Here is a 20048-nt window from a genome sequence, read left to right on the forward strand (position 1 = left end):
GGGACAGATCAGCTACGGCTGCACGTTCCCGTGCTCCATCTCTTCAGGTGATGGCCGCTGTTTCCCTCCACGTAAATCCAGTGGGATTGCAGTTTTTGCTGGCCCTAGCCAGCGTGATGCCTTTGCCTTGCGTGCGCTTAGGGGTGTATCTCGACCTGCCTTCGTTTAATTGCCGTTACCCTTTTAATGGAGTTAAGTTGGAAGTTTTCCCTGGCGAGTGGGAATCTCTTGCAGAGGAATAGGCGACACCTGCTTGGGTATCGCTAACAACTTGGAGTTTAGAGGCCCTTTATTTGTCTGTGTGTGATCTGAATAGGCTTTTATCAATATTTAACCTTCTGATGAAAGAACTTTGCCAAGTCTGTGAACTGGCAGAGTGTGTTGCTATAAAATGGATTACGGACAGTCTTTTGTACAAGTCAATGCATCGTGAACCTTATCGTGTGCATTCGTGCAAAATGCTGCTTGCTAACCGAATATATTTTATTTTTTCCTTTCAGATTTAACTCCCCATTTTATTTCTGAGCCCTTATCTACTGTGCAGAAGTCTGGTGGGGCCGTACAACTGCACTGCTCTGCCGAGCCCTCCGCGGCTCGCCTTTCTTGGCTGTTTAATGGGGTGCCTCTGCACAGTGAGGCGGGAGAAGTGGAAATCCAGTCGGGATCTCTGACAATCGTCTCCCTCAGCCTCTCCACGTCCGGTCGCTATCAGTGCATTGCTAACAGCAGCGTGGGTGCCGTTGTGAGCAGGCCTGCAACGGTATCCATGGGCAGTAAGTTAATTTTTCTTTATGTTCCTCGCTCCTTGCAAATTATGTTGACCTCAGCTGGTTTGTATGGTTTGGTTTTCTTTGACTTTTAGAAAACACCTAGTTTCAAGGTGGTTTTGGGGTTTTTTTTGTCAGACAGTACTTGGTATATGATCAATTATATGCTTTTCACCATTTTTTTTCCCCCTATGTCACCTGAGACCTGTCAGGTGATGCAGCCCTGGAGCAGATCGCTCAGAGAGCTTGTGGCTCTCCATCCTTGGAGGCTTTTAACTACTCAAGTAAACAAAGCCACAGCTGATCAATTTAGTGTTGGTGATAGCCTCATTTCGAGCTGAAGGCCGGGCTAGAGACCTCAAGAGTCCTTTCCAGCAAACATAAATATCATTCAGTGAAATAACATTCATTTCAATGAACTGACCTGAAAGTACGAGCTTCCCAAAAGCTTCTCTTTGAAAAGGATCTTGAAACAGCAACTGAGCTGCCATGCCGTTGCAGAAGCATGCCTGAGAGTTGGTTGGAAAAGAGGAGACGTGAGTGGGAGCTGCAAATATTCCTTTTCAGTTGTAGCATTTTATTCGGTCAAAACTATCTAAATATTCTTCAGGTGGGGACAGTCTTCCATCCTGTCCTTTTGGGGACAATTTCCCTTCTCTCAGTTGCACTGGTTCTTCTAATCCCGCTTTGCCTTAGTGCTTGGTCTGTAAATTATTTGATCTTAAAGGACTTTGAAAGAGGAAGGGCAATGTTTTCCAGTGGAAAGAATGATGTGGTGCTGAGAATGGGAATAGAATATTCCTCTGTGAGCATGATTTGTCTGCTTGGGATCACGGTGCTGTCTGAATCAGGCCTTTGTCAAGCAGGATTTGAGTGATTTCTCTGTAAGGGTACCTCATCTATGGAGCATGTCCAAAACCCCCCTGGGAGGGAAATTTCTTAAAAGTGAGAGAAGTAAGTGTTTTGGTAAAGTACTGACCCATAGCAAGACCCTCTCAAGAGAGCTATAAGGGTGGCTAACGTAGAAAAACTTCACAACCTAGAAGATGCTTTGAACCTGAAGGGAGTAGAAGAGCAGCTTTCACACTTTCCTCCTCCTTTTGAGATTTTTGTAGCGAATCAGAAGGTGCTGTTAGGTGTTGAGGCTTTCAGCTTGCCTCATCGCTCATGGCAATGAGTGGGAGGCGCTGCTGTACTCAGCGTTGTGTTAGCTGTAATCGCAGAAAGACAATTTCACGTTTCTTGTGGACGGGCTTCGTGCTGTTAGTGCAAATTGTCTTCTGTGGTGCCTTCAGAGCCCGTGAGTAGCTCTGCCGTCTTTCACGTATCTCTGCTTGCTTTTCCTGGAGCAGTGGAGGAAACGTAGAAACTATTTTTTCCCCTCACTATTCCCCTGTAAATTCCAGTGTATCTCCTTTCTCTAGTAAGGAAGCGCATGTAGACAAGAGGTTTTATGGGCTACAGAAAAGACCATGCCTGTTGATGTGAATGTCCAAATGCTGCACCAGAGAAGATAATCATTTTGAAACCAGCTATATTTTAAACATAAATCCTGAGCTTGCTGATCTTAACCTTTTAGCAATTCTTTTCTAGGTCTAGCTAATTTTGATACGTCTGTGAAACCCATTGTTGCAGCGGAGGAAGGGGGCACAGCTCTCGTTGGGTGCAAGGTGCCAGAAAGTAACCCTAAAGCACAGGTTCGCTTTCAAGTGCGGGGAAAATGGCTGGAACAATCAACAGGTGAGATGGTTTATGCCACTGGTCAGCAGTATAAATAGCCAACAAAGGCTTGCCTGAATTTTTTTTTTTTCTTCTTAGAACTTAGAGAAAAATAACTCTAGAAACTTGCAGAACTTCCTGTGCAAATCACTTTTAACTAAACCTACCTTTATAAATTAGTATCTTTTGTATGACAGCGTGATTTCTTTGTGATCCTACGTTTAGAATAGATTGATATATCTGACAAGTTATTTAATTTTTTTTTAAAAATAGCAAGCCTTTTTTTGAAAATGAGTTGAATATAACCTTCTTTTTTTCCTTCCCCACTTGTTTAGACAACTACCTAATTCTTCCATCTGGAAACCTGCAGATTTTGAATGTATCTTTAGAAGACAAAGGATCCTATAAATGTGCAGTGTACAACCCAGTTACTCACAATCTCAGAATAGAACCCACTGGACATAAGCTTGTAGTCACGCGTGAGTATTCAGTTCAGCTTTCCGGAATTAATGCATCTCAAACTGAATAAATAACATCCCTAATGTTGTTAGCGTGGGCCTGTCAGCCTAAATATCCACTGGTTTCAAATACCACGTTATGTAAAATCTGTCCTGCGTTATTTGCACGTAAAATTCTTATTGAAAAGCACGGCAGCTTTTCATATCTGGTTAGTGCTAAGCCTCGTCTCCTTTCCTCCAGGCTCTTCCTCGGATGGCTTCCACATACTTCACCCCCTGGCCCCGCAGAGCCTGGCGGTGCCCCGGCACAGCTCCCTGATGCTGGAATGTGTTGTCAGTGGATTGCCTCCGGCCTCCGTCCGCTGGGTTAAAGATGGCCGGGACGCGCTGAGAAAAGGCAGGTGGAAACTGCTGCACTCCCATCTGGTGACAGACAGGCTCGAGGCATCGGACTCTGGAAATTACTCCTGCGTGGTGGGAAATGAATTTGGAGTAGTGAAATACATTAACTATTCACTTACTGTACTCGGTAAGAAATGAAGGAGTTGTCATGTCCAGGCAACAAACATTTTCTTTGTATACTTGCTGGTTTTGGCATCTGATTACAAATAGCCTAACATTCTTTCTGAACCTAAGCATATTAAAATAAAGGCTAAAGATATGTTCATAATGACCATATCTCATCATCTCTCTCAAGTTAACTATTTATCTCTTCAGATCCTTCGCAGTCTGAAATAATTAAAGAGTAAAGGATAACAAATTTCAAGGGAAGAACAGATCTATTTATTTTTCTTTAGAGTGCCAAGTGGATATGGGATACAGCGTCAATAACGTGCCACAGATCAGATGTTTCTCTTTTGAGGGTGCATCTAAGCAAAAAGCTGGCGAGGATGATGACAAAAACAAAAGCAAAAGAAATATATTTGGCCTGTTTTGTGTGGCTGCAAGTCGTTCCTAATCTCCCCTTCCTTTGTAGCAGATTTTCCTGTTGTTGGAGGCTCCATGACTGTTTTTGTTTGGTTTTTGAAATGTATACATTAGAGTAACTCAGAAAACAGGTTGTTGAGACACAATACACCTTTTGTTATGGGGATGTCACTGAGAAATTATTTTGAAAATACAGGTGGTTTATTTCCAGTATTAATGCAAACATCTGACTGTTTGGAATAGAAGGGAGAGGCCATTAAAATAAGCAAGCGTGTGGGAAAAAACAGCTTTAGGCTGTGTAGAACTAGAAGTATGTGGTGCTTCTTTGTACATGATAAGTTAGCATAACGTTTTGCAGTATTTTTTTCAGGACTTAAGCTAAGATCAACATGCAATGGTTTAGGTCAAATTATTTCCCTTTACAGAACCTGCCTCAATCTCCAAGGGACTGCAAGATGAAACCGTGGCCGCAGGAGCAACCATACATTTCTGGTGTGATGTCCGTGGAAACCCTGCCCCAACCCTCACCTGGCTCCACAACGCCGCTCCCCTCCGTCTCTCTCCGCGGCATCTGCCGATGGGAAACCGTCTGCGGATCCGTGGCGTCGCTCAAGAGGACTCTGGCTTGTACCAGTGTCTAGCGAACAATGGCGTTGGGTTTGCACAGTCCACTGCGAGGCTTCGTGTCCAGCCAGGTAGGAGCACTTGCAGCCCTCAAGAACTCAAATTAAGCATTTATACTTCAAGCTTCATTCTAGTTTTTTTTCCCCTAGGTTATGTATTGATTTGCTTCTGACCACTGTTTGTAGCAAATCCCACAAAGAAAGTGCTTTCAGTTGAATTTTAAGATGTAGGTATTTCTGAGGTAGTGTGCTTACTTGATACTTAAAACCTAGATTTGCAGCTGCAATTAAATCAGCTTATGGTTGAATTTGACACAATTTATTCTTAAATGGAATCAGGGTCCTGTTGTACTGGATGACCAGTAGTACTGGCCACCTAGTGTGTATGCCTTGGATCATATCCTCAAGTTTACAAAAACCATCATCACTTTTTGGTCTAAGATACTTTCTAATAGTCGGAGCACTTGATTTCTGCCAGCAGAACGGTGTTGGCAAGGCCTTTGCTGTTCCTGTTGTCCCCCTGTTGTGTGTACTTGAAGCTTTTGACCTTCTCTGGGCCTGTTAAGATTGATGTGAGCTGCGCAGAGGCTGGTTGAGCAGATATTTTGTGACCTGGTTGTCTGAGGAGCGCACTAAGCCAGTCTTAGCCTGCACCGCGTTCCTCGCTGACGGTTGAGTCTTTGTTATTTAGAAAATTTGAAGTGTGGTTTGAGCGTAGTTTTGCATCAGCCTTTTCTAAGCACAAGTCTCAGCTGATCTCTTCAGTCTGGAGAGGCTGTCTAGAGGAGAAATAACTGTTAAAATGGTTAAAAAGAAGCGTGCGTGACTTTTCTAATTGTATTGACTCATTTTGGCCTTAAGCGTTGTATTCCTCAGCCAAATTCATAGTTTGGGTTGTTTCCCCCCGCCCCAGGCAAAGATTCCAGGCCAGTTATAGTCTCTCCACCAGCTAGCATCGCTGTGGTAGGTGGTGGGGACATTACGCTGTCTTGCAACGCCACTGGCTTCCCTGTTCCCATGATCCGTTGGCATGACAGCAGAGGACTCCTCACCAGCCGCCCTTCCCAGGTGCTTCATTCCAAACCACAGAAACCTCCCGCTGCAGAACCCACCTACTTCTCCACCTCTCAAGCGGGCTGGAGCTCCTTGCACATTAGGAACGTGACTCCCGAGCGTGCCGGGGAGTACACGTGCGAAGCCATCAACGAGCATGGCTCCGTGACGTCAAAAGCCTTCCTTACAGTTGGTAAGCTTGAAGCATAAAATCACGCAGTCGGCTCCCTGTTTTAGGGGAGAAATATCTCGAAGTAAGAGATGAACGGAAGGTCGGTAGCGTGGGTGTCCTGGGGAAACGAAGCTGAGGATTCTTAAGCTGCCTCCGTGGACCAGTTACTCCCTCACCATGTGAAGTGACTTGAGTTTCTCCGCTCTTTCAGTGTCTTGCCTTAGTAAATTTAGCTGAATGGCAGTGAGTTTTAAGGTTAGCGGAATTTAATAAGTGGCCCCATATTTACAGTTCTTCATTTCCACTGGTTAGAGTTTAATACTTACATGAATAATTTGAAAAGATGCTTAAAGGTTCACTTGAAGAAAGAAAGAAAGAAAGAAAGAAGAAACCTCAAGAAAGTGATCCCATCGCGTAGTTTTATAAATAAGTTATTGTTGGACCTTGCTGAGTGGAAACACAAAAATAAATATCATCCCAAAATTCAGTCTCTGTCAAATGGAAAACACCCACTGCTTTGCCTCAGACTTTTATGGCAGTAAGTTCAATTGTAATGTTTTGTTTATTAACTTTTATCGGTTTCTAATATGTTGTACTAGCTGCTGATTATGGTGCAGAGGGTGGTTAAGGCATTTGGTTTTGATATAAAAGTCCTTAAGTAGTTTCTGGGAGCTGTTAGGGTTTTAGAACAGTTCCCAACTGTGCCAAAAAGACATGCTCAAACATTTATATGTTTTAATGAAGAATTCGTGCCAGGTAACACTTCTGAAGCACCTGAATGACTCAAGCTGTGATACCGGTGCATTTCTCTCGTGGTAGGATCAACTTAAGCAGCTCTCAGCCTCGGCAGCTTGTTCCCGTAATTTGCCTCGTGCATGCACACAGTAAGAGAGCTTATTTGGCTGAAAAAATAGGGTTGGTGTTTTGGTTTTTTTTTTTTTTTTTTCTTTCTGCTGGATCCATTCCACGACATGATTCATCGCATGGTCTTAAAAGCGGGCAGGGCAACTTAAGCCACCATCATAGTGAGAAACCACCAAAATGTAAAATGATGGCCTTAGCATCTCACACCCATGCCACTTATTTAAAGTCTTTTTTAGTCACTTGTGGCGTTCCGTGCACGGCAGTAGATCCTCCGGTTGTTTAAGAAACAGGGAAGCGACGCCTGGGAACGCGATCTGTTTGCACAGTGGAGACAAAATACAAAGGTCACTCTGCTGCCGTGCAAAGCCAGGGCATGCCGGCGGGTTAAAATCTGTTCACGTGTTTGCACCCCTGTGTCAAGAAGGGCACAGAACTAGAAAAGGTGCCGTGAAACGCAGCAGGTGGGTTCCTAGCAGTGTGGAATAGTTTCTGTGGGAGGAGAGGCTGAAAAGGTGTAGCTTCAAAATGAGGCAGCTGAAGGGGAGACACAATAGGGAGCTGTGCAATACTGGGTATTATGGAGAACGCGAGTAAAAGCTATGAATACATTCTTTTAACGCCCAAATTTGGGACTTTCAGTCCTCTGGTTGCTGTCGGAGGTAGGATTTTGGGCGCATGCACCCTTTGGTCTGGCCTGACTTGGTGCTGCTTGCGTTGGCAGTGGGGCTGGGAAGCCGAGGAAGAAGGGTAAGTCTCAGTGGCTAAGGGGGAAGGGATGGCACTGAAAGCACCGGCCAAAAACAGTTGCATAATGACACAGCAGCAAAAAGAAGTCTGATGTCCTGGTTTACGTGGGTAGCAATTACGCCAGAAACTTAGCAAAAAGAGCTTAGATCCCAACTGCTTAATGGAAATTGTTACCCGGGGGTTGTTTTCCAAAGGGAAAATACAAACTACTGGTCGGTTGTTGACGACTCCCCTCTCGCAGCAATAAACACAGCAAGGACTGCAGGCCTCCTGTCACCAGTCTAAACCACAATTAATCCTCCACGCGCGAGAGTCTGCTTCCCCCGTGCCAGCAGGCATCAAACTGTGCTGTGCCCACCCACAGATCCTCCGGGTCCACCACGATGCAGCGGGTCTTCTGCCTCCCCCAGCGGATACGGCATTTGTTTCCAATATTGATGCGCGGCGGTGCATCCCTTTCCCGCTGCTTCGCTGTCAGTCGTAGATACCCTTTTGCTTGGGGAGTGTTTTGGGGGCGTCTGATAGTTTAAGCAAACTCCATCTGGCTTTGGGGACATCCTCCCGCATTGTTCCCTTCTTTCCATCTCCAAAGTTTGTGGCGTTGCTAAATAAATAGGAAGAAACAAACACGGAATGCTTGCTGAGAGCGTGTCTTCAATTTGAAAAGAGAATTTTCCTTCCCTTCCCAGCTTTTTAAAAAGTGGCCAAAAATAGCAGCCACACTTGCTGCTGGTATTTTAATGGAGGTTTGGAGGAATCCGAGTCAGCCAGGCTAACACTGCCTAGGCTTTACATTACCAAGGAATTTGTTTGTTTTGTAAACCAAGTTCCCTTCATTCCCTTCCCCTTCCAGACCCCGGCACGTAACATAAACCTACACAAATCTGAAAGGACGGACAGGGCTAAGAACATCTGGCAGTCCCGGCGCTGCGGCGTACAACCTCGAGGAGCTGCGCTGGTTCCCAAACGTTCTCATTTGGAGCACTGACGTTTTCTTGTCCTGGATAATTTCAGATGTCCAACCTGCCACCCCTTTCCCGCCTGGAATGCTGACAAGCCCTGCGTTGGCCGAACAGTGCTTTTTTTTGTCTCGCGGCCTCTTTCGAACTACTGATATTATGTATTTTTTAATTTAATTTTATTTTTTTTTCATACCAGGCAATGTAAATAAGATGGAGGAGGCTGGAGCAGGATTTCTAGAAATGCGTTGGTATTAAATTGCATGTTAGATCTGCCTGTAAACTGAGTTTATTCTCAGCATAAATTTTTAAATGAAGTAGCCGAGTCGTGCAACTTTCAAAGCTGATCGAAATTACAGCTAAAACCTCAGAAACTGAGGTAGGAGAATGTCTTCTTGTGTGCACGCCAGTTCAGGGCATGAAAAGTTCCTTGTACAACTGCGATTAGTTTAAAATTACTCCATTTGTGTCACAAGCGTAGCTATATTTTATGTTTTTTCTTTTAACATGTGTTGCCACTACTTAATTTATTGGCGATACTAGTCAAACCGCGCCTGCGGATGTCATGTTTCAGGTTTTCTCTCTTTGCTGCTGCGTAAAAAACCCCTCAAACCTCCCCAAAATAACCAAACCAAAGAACGCCTCCCCCACGGTTCTGCTCTGGGGAAAAAAAAAAAAAAAAAGCCAGTGTGCAAGGGCACAGCTTGGCACCGGGCTCGGGTCCGCATGGGCACCTCTTGAACTGGCTTTTTGCAGCGGGGCTTGTTTGGAAACGATGTTCTTAAATGGTTTAGTGTCCCCTCCGTGCGGGGCAAACGTACGTCATCCTGAAGATGTAACCGGACTCCTCCCTTTACAGTTCCTTTAGCAACTGGCCCGAAAGCAGAAGAAATGACTCCCGTGGAGATTGCCCAGAGCGATGAAAGCAAGGGTGTTTTCAGTGCAGAAACGACGTTTTCAAGCTCACCTCCAACGAAATCCCATTCGGATGCAGCCGCGACGGAAAAGGCCCCAAATGCCGCCGCTCCCCCTGAAGCCCCCATCATCCTCAGCCCCCCGCAGACGCTGAAGCCGGACACGTACAACCTGGTGTGGCGTTCGGGGAGGGATGGGGGCTTGCCCATCAACGCCTATTTTGTCAAATACCGCAAGGTAACGTTTCTCCGTAGCGTTGAAGCGGTGCACCGCGGCGGATGGGTTTCGTTGGTTTAGGTTTCTTGAGGAACCGATAATTGTTAACGAGAACGCGGTGTCAGGCCAGAGACAACATAGAATATAGTTGAACCACAACATTACCGTGGGCACGCGGGCAGCTCGTTTTAGGGATGACAAGTTGGTCAACGAGTTCACTGTTCTATCTAATTTTAAGTGAGATTTATCCAGCAGAGCCTGGGCTTTTATTTCCTTTATGGTATCGTTATGGTCTATGGGGAATGGGGCTCCAGGGCATATTGTACCCAATTTAAAAACGAGCAAGCTTGAGTCTGGTGGGTACGCTGGAGATCGGAAGGGAAACTGAGTATTGCCCTGATACATCAAAGAGTTTGCTGCTCTGCGTCCCAAAGAGCCGCTAGTAAACTGAAGTTACCAAATACGAAGGTGAACTACAAGTTCCTAAGCAGATACCATCATGTCCTTAAAAATGGTGTGTGAACAGTGAGCTCTTCTGATTAACATCAGAACCAAGCAACGCCTGTGCCCGTTCTTCCAAGCAAAGAGTTTTCTGCGTGGCAAAGATGTTTGGTTCATTTTTCATGAGCTTTTTAATCCTCTACATCCTGATCTTGTCTTAGCCTGGAGGGAACGCTTAGATTTTTGACCTGTTAGTTTCCTGAAAACCTGGTGCCAAAGTCTGTTGATACAATTTCTCATCCAAAGGTGGTTGCTTCACATAAGCGCTGAAAGCTTTGAATACTTCTTTGACCTTTTTCGATGCTTACCCTTCGCTCATGAGAATCCTTTCCACATTAAATGCGCTCACTCACGCGTTTCTCGGTAGGGAGTTTACCATGTTTTTTTTAGGGTGGTGTTCTCTTTGTGTCATCAAATTATTTTATTGATTTCCCTCTTAAAGAGTAAAAAAAAAATTGGGGGAATAAAAGCCTTAGAGTGGTCGCTTCAGAAGAAAATACTTAAACAAAGACCTCTGGCATAACCTTTGATAATCCACAGTATTTAGATCTGCCTTCCATGTTTTATTAAAGTCTTATATTGTTTAGTAGTTTATTTTTGGTAGAATCTTTGTCTTTTCCTTTGGGATTTGGAGTAATGTTTTCCTGCAAAGGTCAAGCATTAAGAGACTACCCCAAATCTGTTTCCTTTCTTAAATGGAGCTGGTGATTTCACTGTTAAATTAAAAAGTGGGGGGTTTGGTTTTTTTTAAAAAAAAAAAAAAAAAAAGGAAAACATGCATTAATAAAAAATAAATCTTTGGTCTCCCTGCTGAGTTTTTTTTTTCCCAGCCTCAAAGTAACTAATACATACTTTTTGTGGCCCATTTTAGCCAATAAATATTTTAAAATGCTTAAGTACAGGAAAAGCTGGGATAGTTGGGGGAACATATCTTTCTCATTAGGGTGTTGGGTCCGGCCTTTAATGTCACACACACTGCCAGCTCAAGGCTGACTGAAGTTTTTCAAATCATTTGGACTCTTGCTGGTTTTAGCCACAAGTGAAAATGAACATTTTTTTTTTCCCCCCCAAAAACAAGTGCGTGAGTATATACAGAGGGAAAATAAGTGAAGTTTACCGAAGGAGCACTGTGAGGGTAGTGGCAAAGTGCCGATTGGTGGCAGAAGCCCTCAGAGACAAACTACAGGGAAACACAAGGACTTTTGGCGAGCGGCGGAGGTCCTTGGGGTGCTCGTGCATGAAAGCGATGAGGGATTTGAGCGTTACATCGGGTCCTGCGCGATTCCCTGATGCTGAGCTTTCTCTCCCTGTCCTGTGCAGCTGGACGACGGCGTCAGCGCGGCGGGAAGCTGGCATACGGTGCGAGTCCCTGGCAGTGAGAATGAGCTGCGCCTCACCGAGCTGGAGCCTTCCAGCCTGTATGAAGTTTTAATGGTGGCGAGGAGCGCCGCTGGCGAAGGCCAGCCTGCTATGCTGACGTTTCGCACCAGCAAAGGTGGGTGCAGCACAATGTTCCCTGTGTCCCGAAGCTTTCGGGAGGACATCGATGTAAATCACAGCAACTGTATGTTGTCTGCTAAGCCGTATATGAAATGCTCTGTGATTTAATTGCGAAAGAACAGCCTCTAATAGCTAAAAGAGCTGTAGGGCAGACTTTCCTGAGCGTTACCAGGGCTGGTGGTAAGTAGACGCTGTTAAAAGCTTGCTAATATTTTTAAGATCGATACTGTAAGGTTCCTCTTGCTTGAAAGAGCCAGGTCAGGGAGCAGCCTGTCCTTGTTCAGGTTTTTCAGAGAAACACAAAAGAAACTCTCTGCACCATCAAGTTTTCATATATCAACAAAACTGCTTCTGGTTTTCTTTGCCGACACCTCAGGGAAAACCTCTCAGCTGACCAGAAACCAGCTGTTCTGATAGCTGCGTGCAGACGCGACTTTCTAATCAAAGCAATTTTTTTTTCTTTCAAGCCTGGACACTGGTGGCTGTACTCTTAAGCATGTAAACAATCAGATATTTTTCATACTAACGTACCAGAACCAGATAGCTTAAAATTTTATTAAAAATGTGATGTATTCATGATATGTACTGCCACAGGCCAAAAGTCCACTGAGCTGATGTACCGTATGTCAAATCTTTCTTAGAAAGAGGATCATCCTCGAAAAACACGCAGGCTCCGTCTCCCCCGGTAGGCATTCCTAAACATCCCATCGTTCATGAAGGGACAAATAATTTCGGTGTTGTCCTTCCAGACCTGTCTCGGCACAGCGGAGGTAGGTCTATGGATGGTTTGTAATCTGTGTGCTAAAAGTGGCGTTGCAAGCAGGTGCATCTGAGTTAATCTGTGTTTATAGCTGCTTTAGGTGCTTGTGTTACCTCTTCTACCTCCTATTTATTCCCTAGGCTTCTTCATTACAGGTATTTTTCCTCTCTTGTGGGAATTCTGTGAGGGAGGTTGGATTTCTGCTAGATTTTCTGTTCTATGTGTTTTCAGAGTAAAAGATCATAGGTCATACTTTGGGTCTAACTGAAAGGTTACCTTATTCCAGTTAGCATTTGAAGTACCTGCCTTGATACCTCAGGTTTCCACAGCAGTGTTAAGTCACCAAGTAGTAGTGCGTTTCTTCGGCCTCTGCAGTTGGGTATTTGAAGCTATGAATTTAGTAAATGCATGTCCTAATCTAGTGAACATACAGTATTTGCAAGGATGCTGTTACCTGCATGTGTGGCTCTCAAAAAATAAGATTTTTCATGTATAACCCAAATTCTTGCTGCTCATATTTAAACCTGCTGTTTGTTTTTTGCTAAATGCTCTGGGTTTCTCTTCCGCTGTGAAAGATCCAGAGGAAGTGGGGAAATGGGAGATGCCTCTGTCGGAGTTTTAAGTTCTCAAAGTGGATTATATCTGTTCTGAATGTTTTCCTGTGGCTTCCCAGGGCTAGGCTTATTTCTGATGGCACGAAGATACAACCGCTTCCCAGCAGGTGTGATTTTTAGCCTGGTTTCCAGTGCAAACAGCATGATTATAGTCCTTTTCCTCACCACCCCAGCCTTTTAACTCGTTAACTTGATTTCAGACAAATTTACTCGAGGGCTGAGACCTCAAAGGTGACTTGGTCTCTAAAAATTTTGGGTAAAACCAATGGTGAGTGGAGAGGTTTAGTAACATAGGCGAGGAGCTGAGTGTTGCGCGCTTGTAACAGTGCCGAATATCCGAGGAGCTGTGCAGGGGGACACTTTACATGTGCCCCACTGCAAACACTTAGTTCCTCCTCTCATCAGTGACCCGCTCCGTGTTAACGAATACAAGCTGGTTTAGTAAAGCCTGACAGCTCTCCTTGGTTGTCAGAATGGTTATCACCAGATTTACTAACGCCACCTCTTTCCGTTCTTTCTGTTCCACTGCTGTCTGTAACTGCAAGTGAGTTCAGTAAGTATAGCGTTTGTTGCATGCTTTGTTTGCTCTTCGTTCTCATTTCTCCGGCCGTGCAGCGCTCGTTAATGGGGATGGGTTGAAGTCTCATTGGGTCTGGGGGAATTTTGGGGGTTTTGAAAACGATAACCGAATTTTTCCTGTTCACTTAGTATATGTTTCCTGTTTCCATATAGAGAGGATTGGGGTAGTGCAACACCATGTCTTTTTTGCTTATTATATTGATAAAGTCATTGATTCCTCTGTTTTCTGGTCTTCAAGTATCTTTTCCAGAAGAGCAAGGGGAATGGTAATTACGGGAGGATTTAAGGTTCTCCTTGATAATACATGAAGTCTAATTTAATCATCAGCAACTACTTTAATCGGTTGCTACAGAAAATGAAGTTTCAACTGACTCTAATCCTCTTGTAACTGAATTTCTCATTTCAGTTCCAGAAGCTCCCGACCGACCCACGATCTCCACAGCATCAGAATCATCCGTCTATGTCACGTGGATACCCCGAGCAAACGGCGGCTCCCCCATTACTGCTTTTAAAGTGGAGTACAAACGCCTGGGCCGAAACAGCGACTGGCTAATTGCAGCTGATAACATTTCTCCTTCCAAGCTGTCTGTGGAAGTTCGTAACTTGGAGCCAGGTATTAAAAAATGATCTTTCCTTCACCTCAGCTGTTGTTGCTGTTGTCTTAGATGACTGCATTCCTGCTGAGAGAATATTGCAACTCTTTGGTTCTTTCATTTTAACTTCTGCTTGGCTTATCCTGTTTCTAGTTGGTTGGGGGATTTTTATGTGGAATAGGAGCTCGTTACATGAATTCGAGTTGATTTCTGGCTTTCCAAGTGGAAAAAAAAACTCACCATGATTTAGTACTTGTTCATGTGGAGAGTAGGGTTGTGTATTATTGCTATTTTTAACTTAATTGTCCTTCTAGTAAGCACTCAGAATGCAAAAAGAGAAAAACACATTAATGGAAAAACGTCTTGTCCTGATTTCTCCCGGTGTCCAGCCCTGAAAGCTCGGGGAAAGAGTCCAAGAGTTAGGGGGAACAGATGATGATGGTTATCCTTTGAAGCATCTTCTCGACGCCCACCAGTTTGCAGTTTAGGGACTTCCTGAGCTGATAGAGGCATCTTCATCTTTGTGTGTAACAGCCTTTGGATTTTTCTTGAGTGAATTTCGCTAACCACTTTTAGAAGCTGTTTATATTTCTGATGTCCACATTAGTCTGTGGCAACGAGTCCTACGTTGTTTTTTTTCCTAACTGGATGTTGTGCAAAAAGTACTTCCTAATCTGTTTAGTCTCTCCTTGAATCCTGTTTCTAGTGCTTGTTTTGCTACAACGTCGTCTTTCTTTCACTTTTTCCCTTAAAAGGAGAAATGTATAGGTTCCGTGTGATTGCTGTGAACAATTACGGGGAGAGCCCACGCAGTGCAGCATCTCGCCCTTACCAAGTAGCCGGATTTACCAGCCGGTTTTCCAACCGCCCTATCGCAGGACCTCACATCGCTTACACCGAAGCCATCAGTGACACTCAGATCATGTTAAAGTGGACGGTAGGTATAATTGTCTCCTGTTCTTGTCACAGTTGCAGGCCAATTTTTACTGCTTTGGCTCTTCAGAGTCAAGGATTGCAGAGTAGCAAGCGGTGGTTTCCCCCATCAAGACTCAGAGGTCATTTCTTCCCTCGGTATGTCGTGCTCGTATGGTAGAATGGGGTAACTTAATTGGCCGTATGCCTCTCCAGCCCTTTGCACCCCATTTCCAAACCCTTTTTCCTCCTCGGAGGCAGCCCTGCCTCCCCTTCCAGCTCCCTGGGGATGCTGCACACCACCTCCTCACGTTATGCCAGATGTGAGCCCAACTGGCAGCGCCTGCGAAAGGCTGCAGCCGCCTTGGTCCACCTGCTTTGGCACAGACGTATTGAGAGGCACCAGTGGGCTTAACTCTGTCCAAACCCCCCTTTGTGCCATGAGTTGCAAGCGAGTTGGCTTCGTTTCCTGCAATTTCTGCTGCTTTTGTCAATCCAGGCTGTGATGGCTGGAAGCGGGCGCTGCGTTTGAAACCTGCCGTCTTCCCTCGCTTCCAGTAGAGGTTTCACGTTAGAGAAACGTTTTCCTTTCCCCTGTTACCTTGTCTTTTGTAAACAAGTACTTTAAAGTCCTTATTGAAACCCACAGAAATTCTTTGCTCTTGTTTTGAAATCTAACCCCCTGGTATACTTTGGAGGATTTAACGTGTAGAATTCCCAGTGTTAGTTTGCTCTGCTAGCTCAGCCTGAAGAGATGTTAAGGATAATAAACTTAAAATAACCTCTAGTTCCTCAGGAGGCTGCATAACTTGAAGTAAAATATACTTGAGCTGAATTTTAGAGCGACCTTAACTCTTTCCGAAGCAAAAAAAATGGTCTTAACTTTTCCATTTCCATTAATCATGCAAATTTTTGGGCCGTTTGTCATCAAACCCTAATTGACAGTTTGGAAAGTGATGTGGGAGGAAAGCATCAGCCCCAGCTCAGTCTCTTGTCCCTGTCCTACCCTCCTTTTTTTCGACTGGTGCAAGGATTTCAGTGGCAGAGAGCTGTCCTGCAGCCCTGGCGTTGTGCTTGTCCTAGCTGTGTCTGCACATCCGCAGCAACTGATAATCCTCTTCTGCGTTGTAGCTTCTGTGCAAACCTCCCCCTACACCTTGCTTGCACAACCTTATTTAAAAAAAAAAACCAAACATATTGCAAGGTGATAAGAGATTCAGCGATGACAACTCGGCGGGACTCAATTGAAATTTTTCTTCTCTAACGCAGTCTTTTAAAATTCTCTTTTAGTATGTTACATCAAGCAACAACAACACACCCATCCAAGGATTTTATATCTATTACCGACCTACAGACAGCGACAACGACAGTGATTACAAGAGGGATATCGTGGAAGGTACGGTGCAGTATACGCATGCTTAATAGCACTACTCGATGGGGAAGAACATCGTGTAGCCATGTTGGCTGTGTTTATATGAAATCTAAACTGCTTTTCCCAAACTAAGTCTTTACAATATATTTCACAGAAGTAGCTAATCTCAACTACATAACATCAAGTTCTGCCCACACATGAACTTGTTTCTTCCTTCTGCAGCCTCTTCTACATGGAAAGTCGAGAACTAAATACTGGGTTTAAAGTTTGTCTTGTTACACTGCTGCAAATCCTTAATGCAGATCTATTGAAACTGGTTTAGCTTAAAGTAGTTGAGTCAAGAGTAAGCGGCATAAATGAGATTTAACCCAGGGTAAGCGCATCTGTGTTACAGACTGTACTAATAACTAGCTAGCTTTTAAAATGATTTATCCCAGTGTGGATTTTCTAAGCTAGGCAGTACCTTGTGCGTAATTGCCCTTCTCTCCTCATAGCTTAATTACTTGTCCTGCTATAAGGAAGTTACTTTTAGCCTCAAGTGCTGTAGTAGCTGCAAATGCAGGTATGTTTGTGCTTCATTTTGCCTTTTAATCAGGTGATTTTTTTTTTCCCCCCTGTGCATATTAGATCATCATTTTCCTGGTAGAAGTTATTAGATAATGTCTATATTAGTCCAGAAGTGGAAAACCCTTTTAAAAATATTTTACTTAATGTCCTTATTGCTTGGGCTGAGTAAACGTAGTGATCTCATTCTGTCCCGATGACGTTCATTATTTTTTCCCCTCATTTATTTCAGTTACAAGAGAAATGGACCTTTATTTTGAAAATTTTCCCCTACTAGACAATACTCCGCATAGTACTTTGATGCGTGACATAAGCTTTTGCACACTATAAAGCTATTAAAGATCCAGAGTTTCGGCTCGGAGGATTGCTTTAAAGAAGCTTATGCAGTCTGTACCTTCATCTGCAAATGTATTTTAGCCTTTGCTAGACAGAACTTGTGTGTTTATAAATCTTATACACTAAGCAGTTAGTTGTTTAAGTGGGCTCCACTGTGCTGTGAAATTAGCTTGTTTCTGATTTTTTTTTTTTTCCGACTGTGTGTGTATTGAACTCTTTGTGGCAGTCTGAAACCATTAGCAGCTGCTCTGCTCTGCCAAAGCCTGGAACAGAAACTCATTTGGTGGAAATATTTAAACTTCAACTTTTCTTTACTGTGCTCCCCTAAATTAGCTTTTTGGGGCGGCAGGGGGGAAGAGAGCTATTTTCAATTAAAGTGTGATTGAAAGCATTTGATCTGAAATATGTAGAGAAACGTGTGACTTAAGGTATTGTTGCTATAAATCACTTGGTCTTCTCTTTTTTTCCCCCTTCTGTTACCTTTGAATTAATCTGTCTGTTTTTTGACAGGGAATTTTATCTTGAAATGACTGCATGAGTTGTGGAAAAAGTGTTGTGATGCCTGTATTAGCTAAGTACTTGCCGTAGGCTTTCCTTACGGTTTCCTGTTAAGTCTTGTCTTTCGAGACATTCAAAACTCGGCAGAAAACTTTTTTTTTTTCCCCTTATAAATGCTGCTACAGGCAAAATCAGATTTTATTTAAAGAAAAAAACCCAAGCACAAAGCTTGACTCAGATGGCTCCTCGGTATCTTTAAGCAAAAGCAAAGCAAAATCAGCTCTGTCCTGCATCGATGGTCTGAGTTTCTCTCTTTCGAGGGTCCTGGAGATTGAGTTTTAAATGTAAATGCAGTCTGATGTCAGTTGTTTAAATGTTTTTCCTTGCTAATGGTGCACGAAGAGGACAGTTGAAGTGCCTGTACTGATTCCAGTTCCACTAATGGTTTGAAGCGGAAACCTAAAACCTGGTGTAGTAATTACTGAAAGGAATGCTTGGGGGTGGGGGCGACGGGAAAACCGAGTATGAATCTTGGGAAAACGTGCGATTTCGGGAAAGGTCGGTTCCAGCTTCAGCCAAGGTTTGTCTGCCTTCACTTGGGCCGCCCGGCATGCAAGGGACGGAGCTCCGACCGTGCGGTGCATCCCTTCCTGAGACCCCAAAACCGAGATGGGGTCTCCTGGGTACCCCCTGCCCTTTTTCAGCCAGACAGGGGTATCTGTACCTGGGCTTGGGTCCTGGGGAAGTTCCAACTGAGCCACGGTGACAGCCCCCGCCAGCCAAGCAGGCTTTTTTTTTTTTTTTTTATATTAATGCTTAAATCAGTAGGTGGTATGACAGTTTCTTAGAAACAGTGGAAACAGTTCAAGGTGGTATTTTCCAAGAAGGATTAAGAGCGCTCAAACAGTTAATTAAACTCCCTTAAAAAAAAAAAAAAAGTAAAAAAAAAAAAGTAAAAAAAAAGGGTCGCTGTTTATTAAAATTTGTCACAAGCCCGTGAAAGTAAAAACTGAGAGTGATTTATATTGAAGCGCTCAGTACTTCAGGAGGGTGTCTAAATGAAATGCTGGCTGGGAGCCAGAGATGACAAAACCGTCCTATTAGAGAAGATTGCTTGGCTTGGGATCCGGCTCTGCAGGGGCAGGCAGCGCGAGAGACAGCCTCGCTGTCTAATTTTGTTTCCTAGTATGTTTAATAAAATGCACGTTCAATTATTTGCGGTTTCGGCTAAGTTGAGCAACCCAGATGTATCGTTCCTGCAAAAAAAACGGGTGGCTTCAGTCCCTACCTCGCATCTCTAGGCATCCTGCAGGATTGCAAACCAGGAGAGGGTCTTACCACGGCAAAGTTTTTCCCCTCTCCTGAGTTTAATCTGTTTTCTGTGCCAGTTTTTCCTTGTTTGCCCTGCGTGTTGTAAATAGCCGGCATAACCCATCCTAAACCCATTCCTTCAGCAGTTTCATATTTAAGATGCAGAGAACTGCTGTTGATTTTAAACATTCAGATGCTGCGAACTTGGATGTCTCTTTTTGGAGTTTAGCAACTTCTGTTTTCTGTAGAGAAAGAGATGTTTGTAAAAATCAATTGAAAACACTGAAAATAACCCCTCCTTTTTATGTAAAAAAACCCCTTGTATTCATCAAAAGGTTCTTCTAAATCTATTTCGCAAGACAATGAGAGTCTCATGATTTCAGATAAGTCCATAAATTCTTAATAAAGACTTTTGTGCTAACAGGAAAAGCTGCAACACCCCTGCATTTTATAAAGACGCCGCAACATACTCGTACCTAATTCTGGCTCATGTGAGTAAATGAAATCCAGTTGATTTATTTTTTTCTCCCCCCCCCTGCCCCCCATAGGTACGAAGCAATGGCACTTGATAAATCACCTGCAGCCAGAAACATCTTACGACATTAAAATGCAGTGCTATAACGAAGGTGGTGAAAGCGAGTACAGCAACGTGATGATCTGCGAAACCAAAGGTGAGCACCGAAATAGCGCGTCTGCTCGCCTGCGGGACCCTGCGAAGGTGGCGTCTTGCGGCATGAAATATCCGCTGGGTTGAATTTTTTTGCAGCGCACAAGTCAGCTGCGATGAGGACGGTAATTTTCTGGAATGTTTTGGAGGATTGTTTTGTCTTCCGAAGCTGGGATTGTTTTGAGCATATGGAAACTGATATTTTGCACTCCCCAGAAAGGCTCTTAGCAGAGCTCTGCAGATTTGCCTGGCCTAAGAGATAGTATTGTTGTTCTGGGTTGGGTTTTTTTGGTGGTTTTTTTTTTTTTTTTTGCTGTGTTGATAGCCTTCCCTTAGAAGACAACCATGCTCTTGAAGATGACAGAATTGATTTGTACGTCTGTTTTATGTCTTCGGGGCTCCGTGACACGTTGTATAAGTG

At 44.0% G+C, this 20048-nt stretch overlaps 1 protein-coding gene across 2 annotated transcripts in view; it reads left to right on the plus strand.

The window, feature by feature from the left end:
* Positions 1–20048, plus strand: part of CDON (cell adhesion associated, oncogene regulated) — a 52301-nt gene that overhangs the window by 21552 nt on the left and 10701 nt on the right. For both annotated transcript variants that reach the window (XM_075774450.1, XM_075774451.1), the window contains exons 3-15: positions 501–773; positions 2361–2507; positions 2822–2965; positions 3186–3473; positions 4297–4566; positions 5408–5740; positions 9149–9441; positions 11242–11416; positions 12063–12191; positions 13781–13987; positions 14723–14904; positions 16170–16275; positions 19509–19631. In XM_075774450.1, the coding sequence (XP_075630565.1) occupies positions 501–773; positions 2361–2507; positions 2822–2965; positions 3186–3473; positions 4297–4566; positions 5408–5740; positions 9149–9441; positions 11242–11416; positions 12063–12191; positions 13781–13987; positions 14723–14904; positions 16170–16275; positions 19509–19631 (2670 nt within the window). The remainder of the gene's footprint in view (positions 1–500; positions 774–2360; positions 2508–2821; positions 2966–3185; positions 3474–4296; positions 4567–5407; positions 5741–9148; positions 9442–11241; positions 11417–12062; positions 12192–13780; positions 13988–14722; positions 14905–16169; positions 16276–19508; positions 19632–20048) is intronic.

This window comes from Balearica regulorum, chromosome 23, assembly GCF_011004875.1.
Source record: "Balearica regulorum gibbericeps isolate bBalReg1 chromosome 23, bBalReg1.pri, whole genome shotgun sequence".
Classification (NCBI taxonomy): Eukaryota; Metazoa; Chordata; class Aves; order Gruiformes; family Gruidae; genus Balearica; species Balearica regulorum.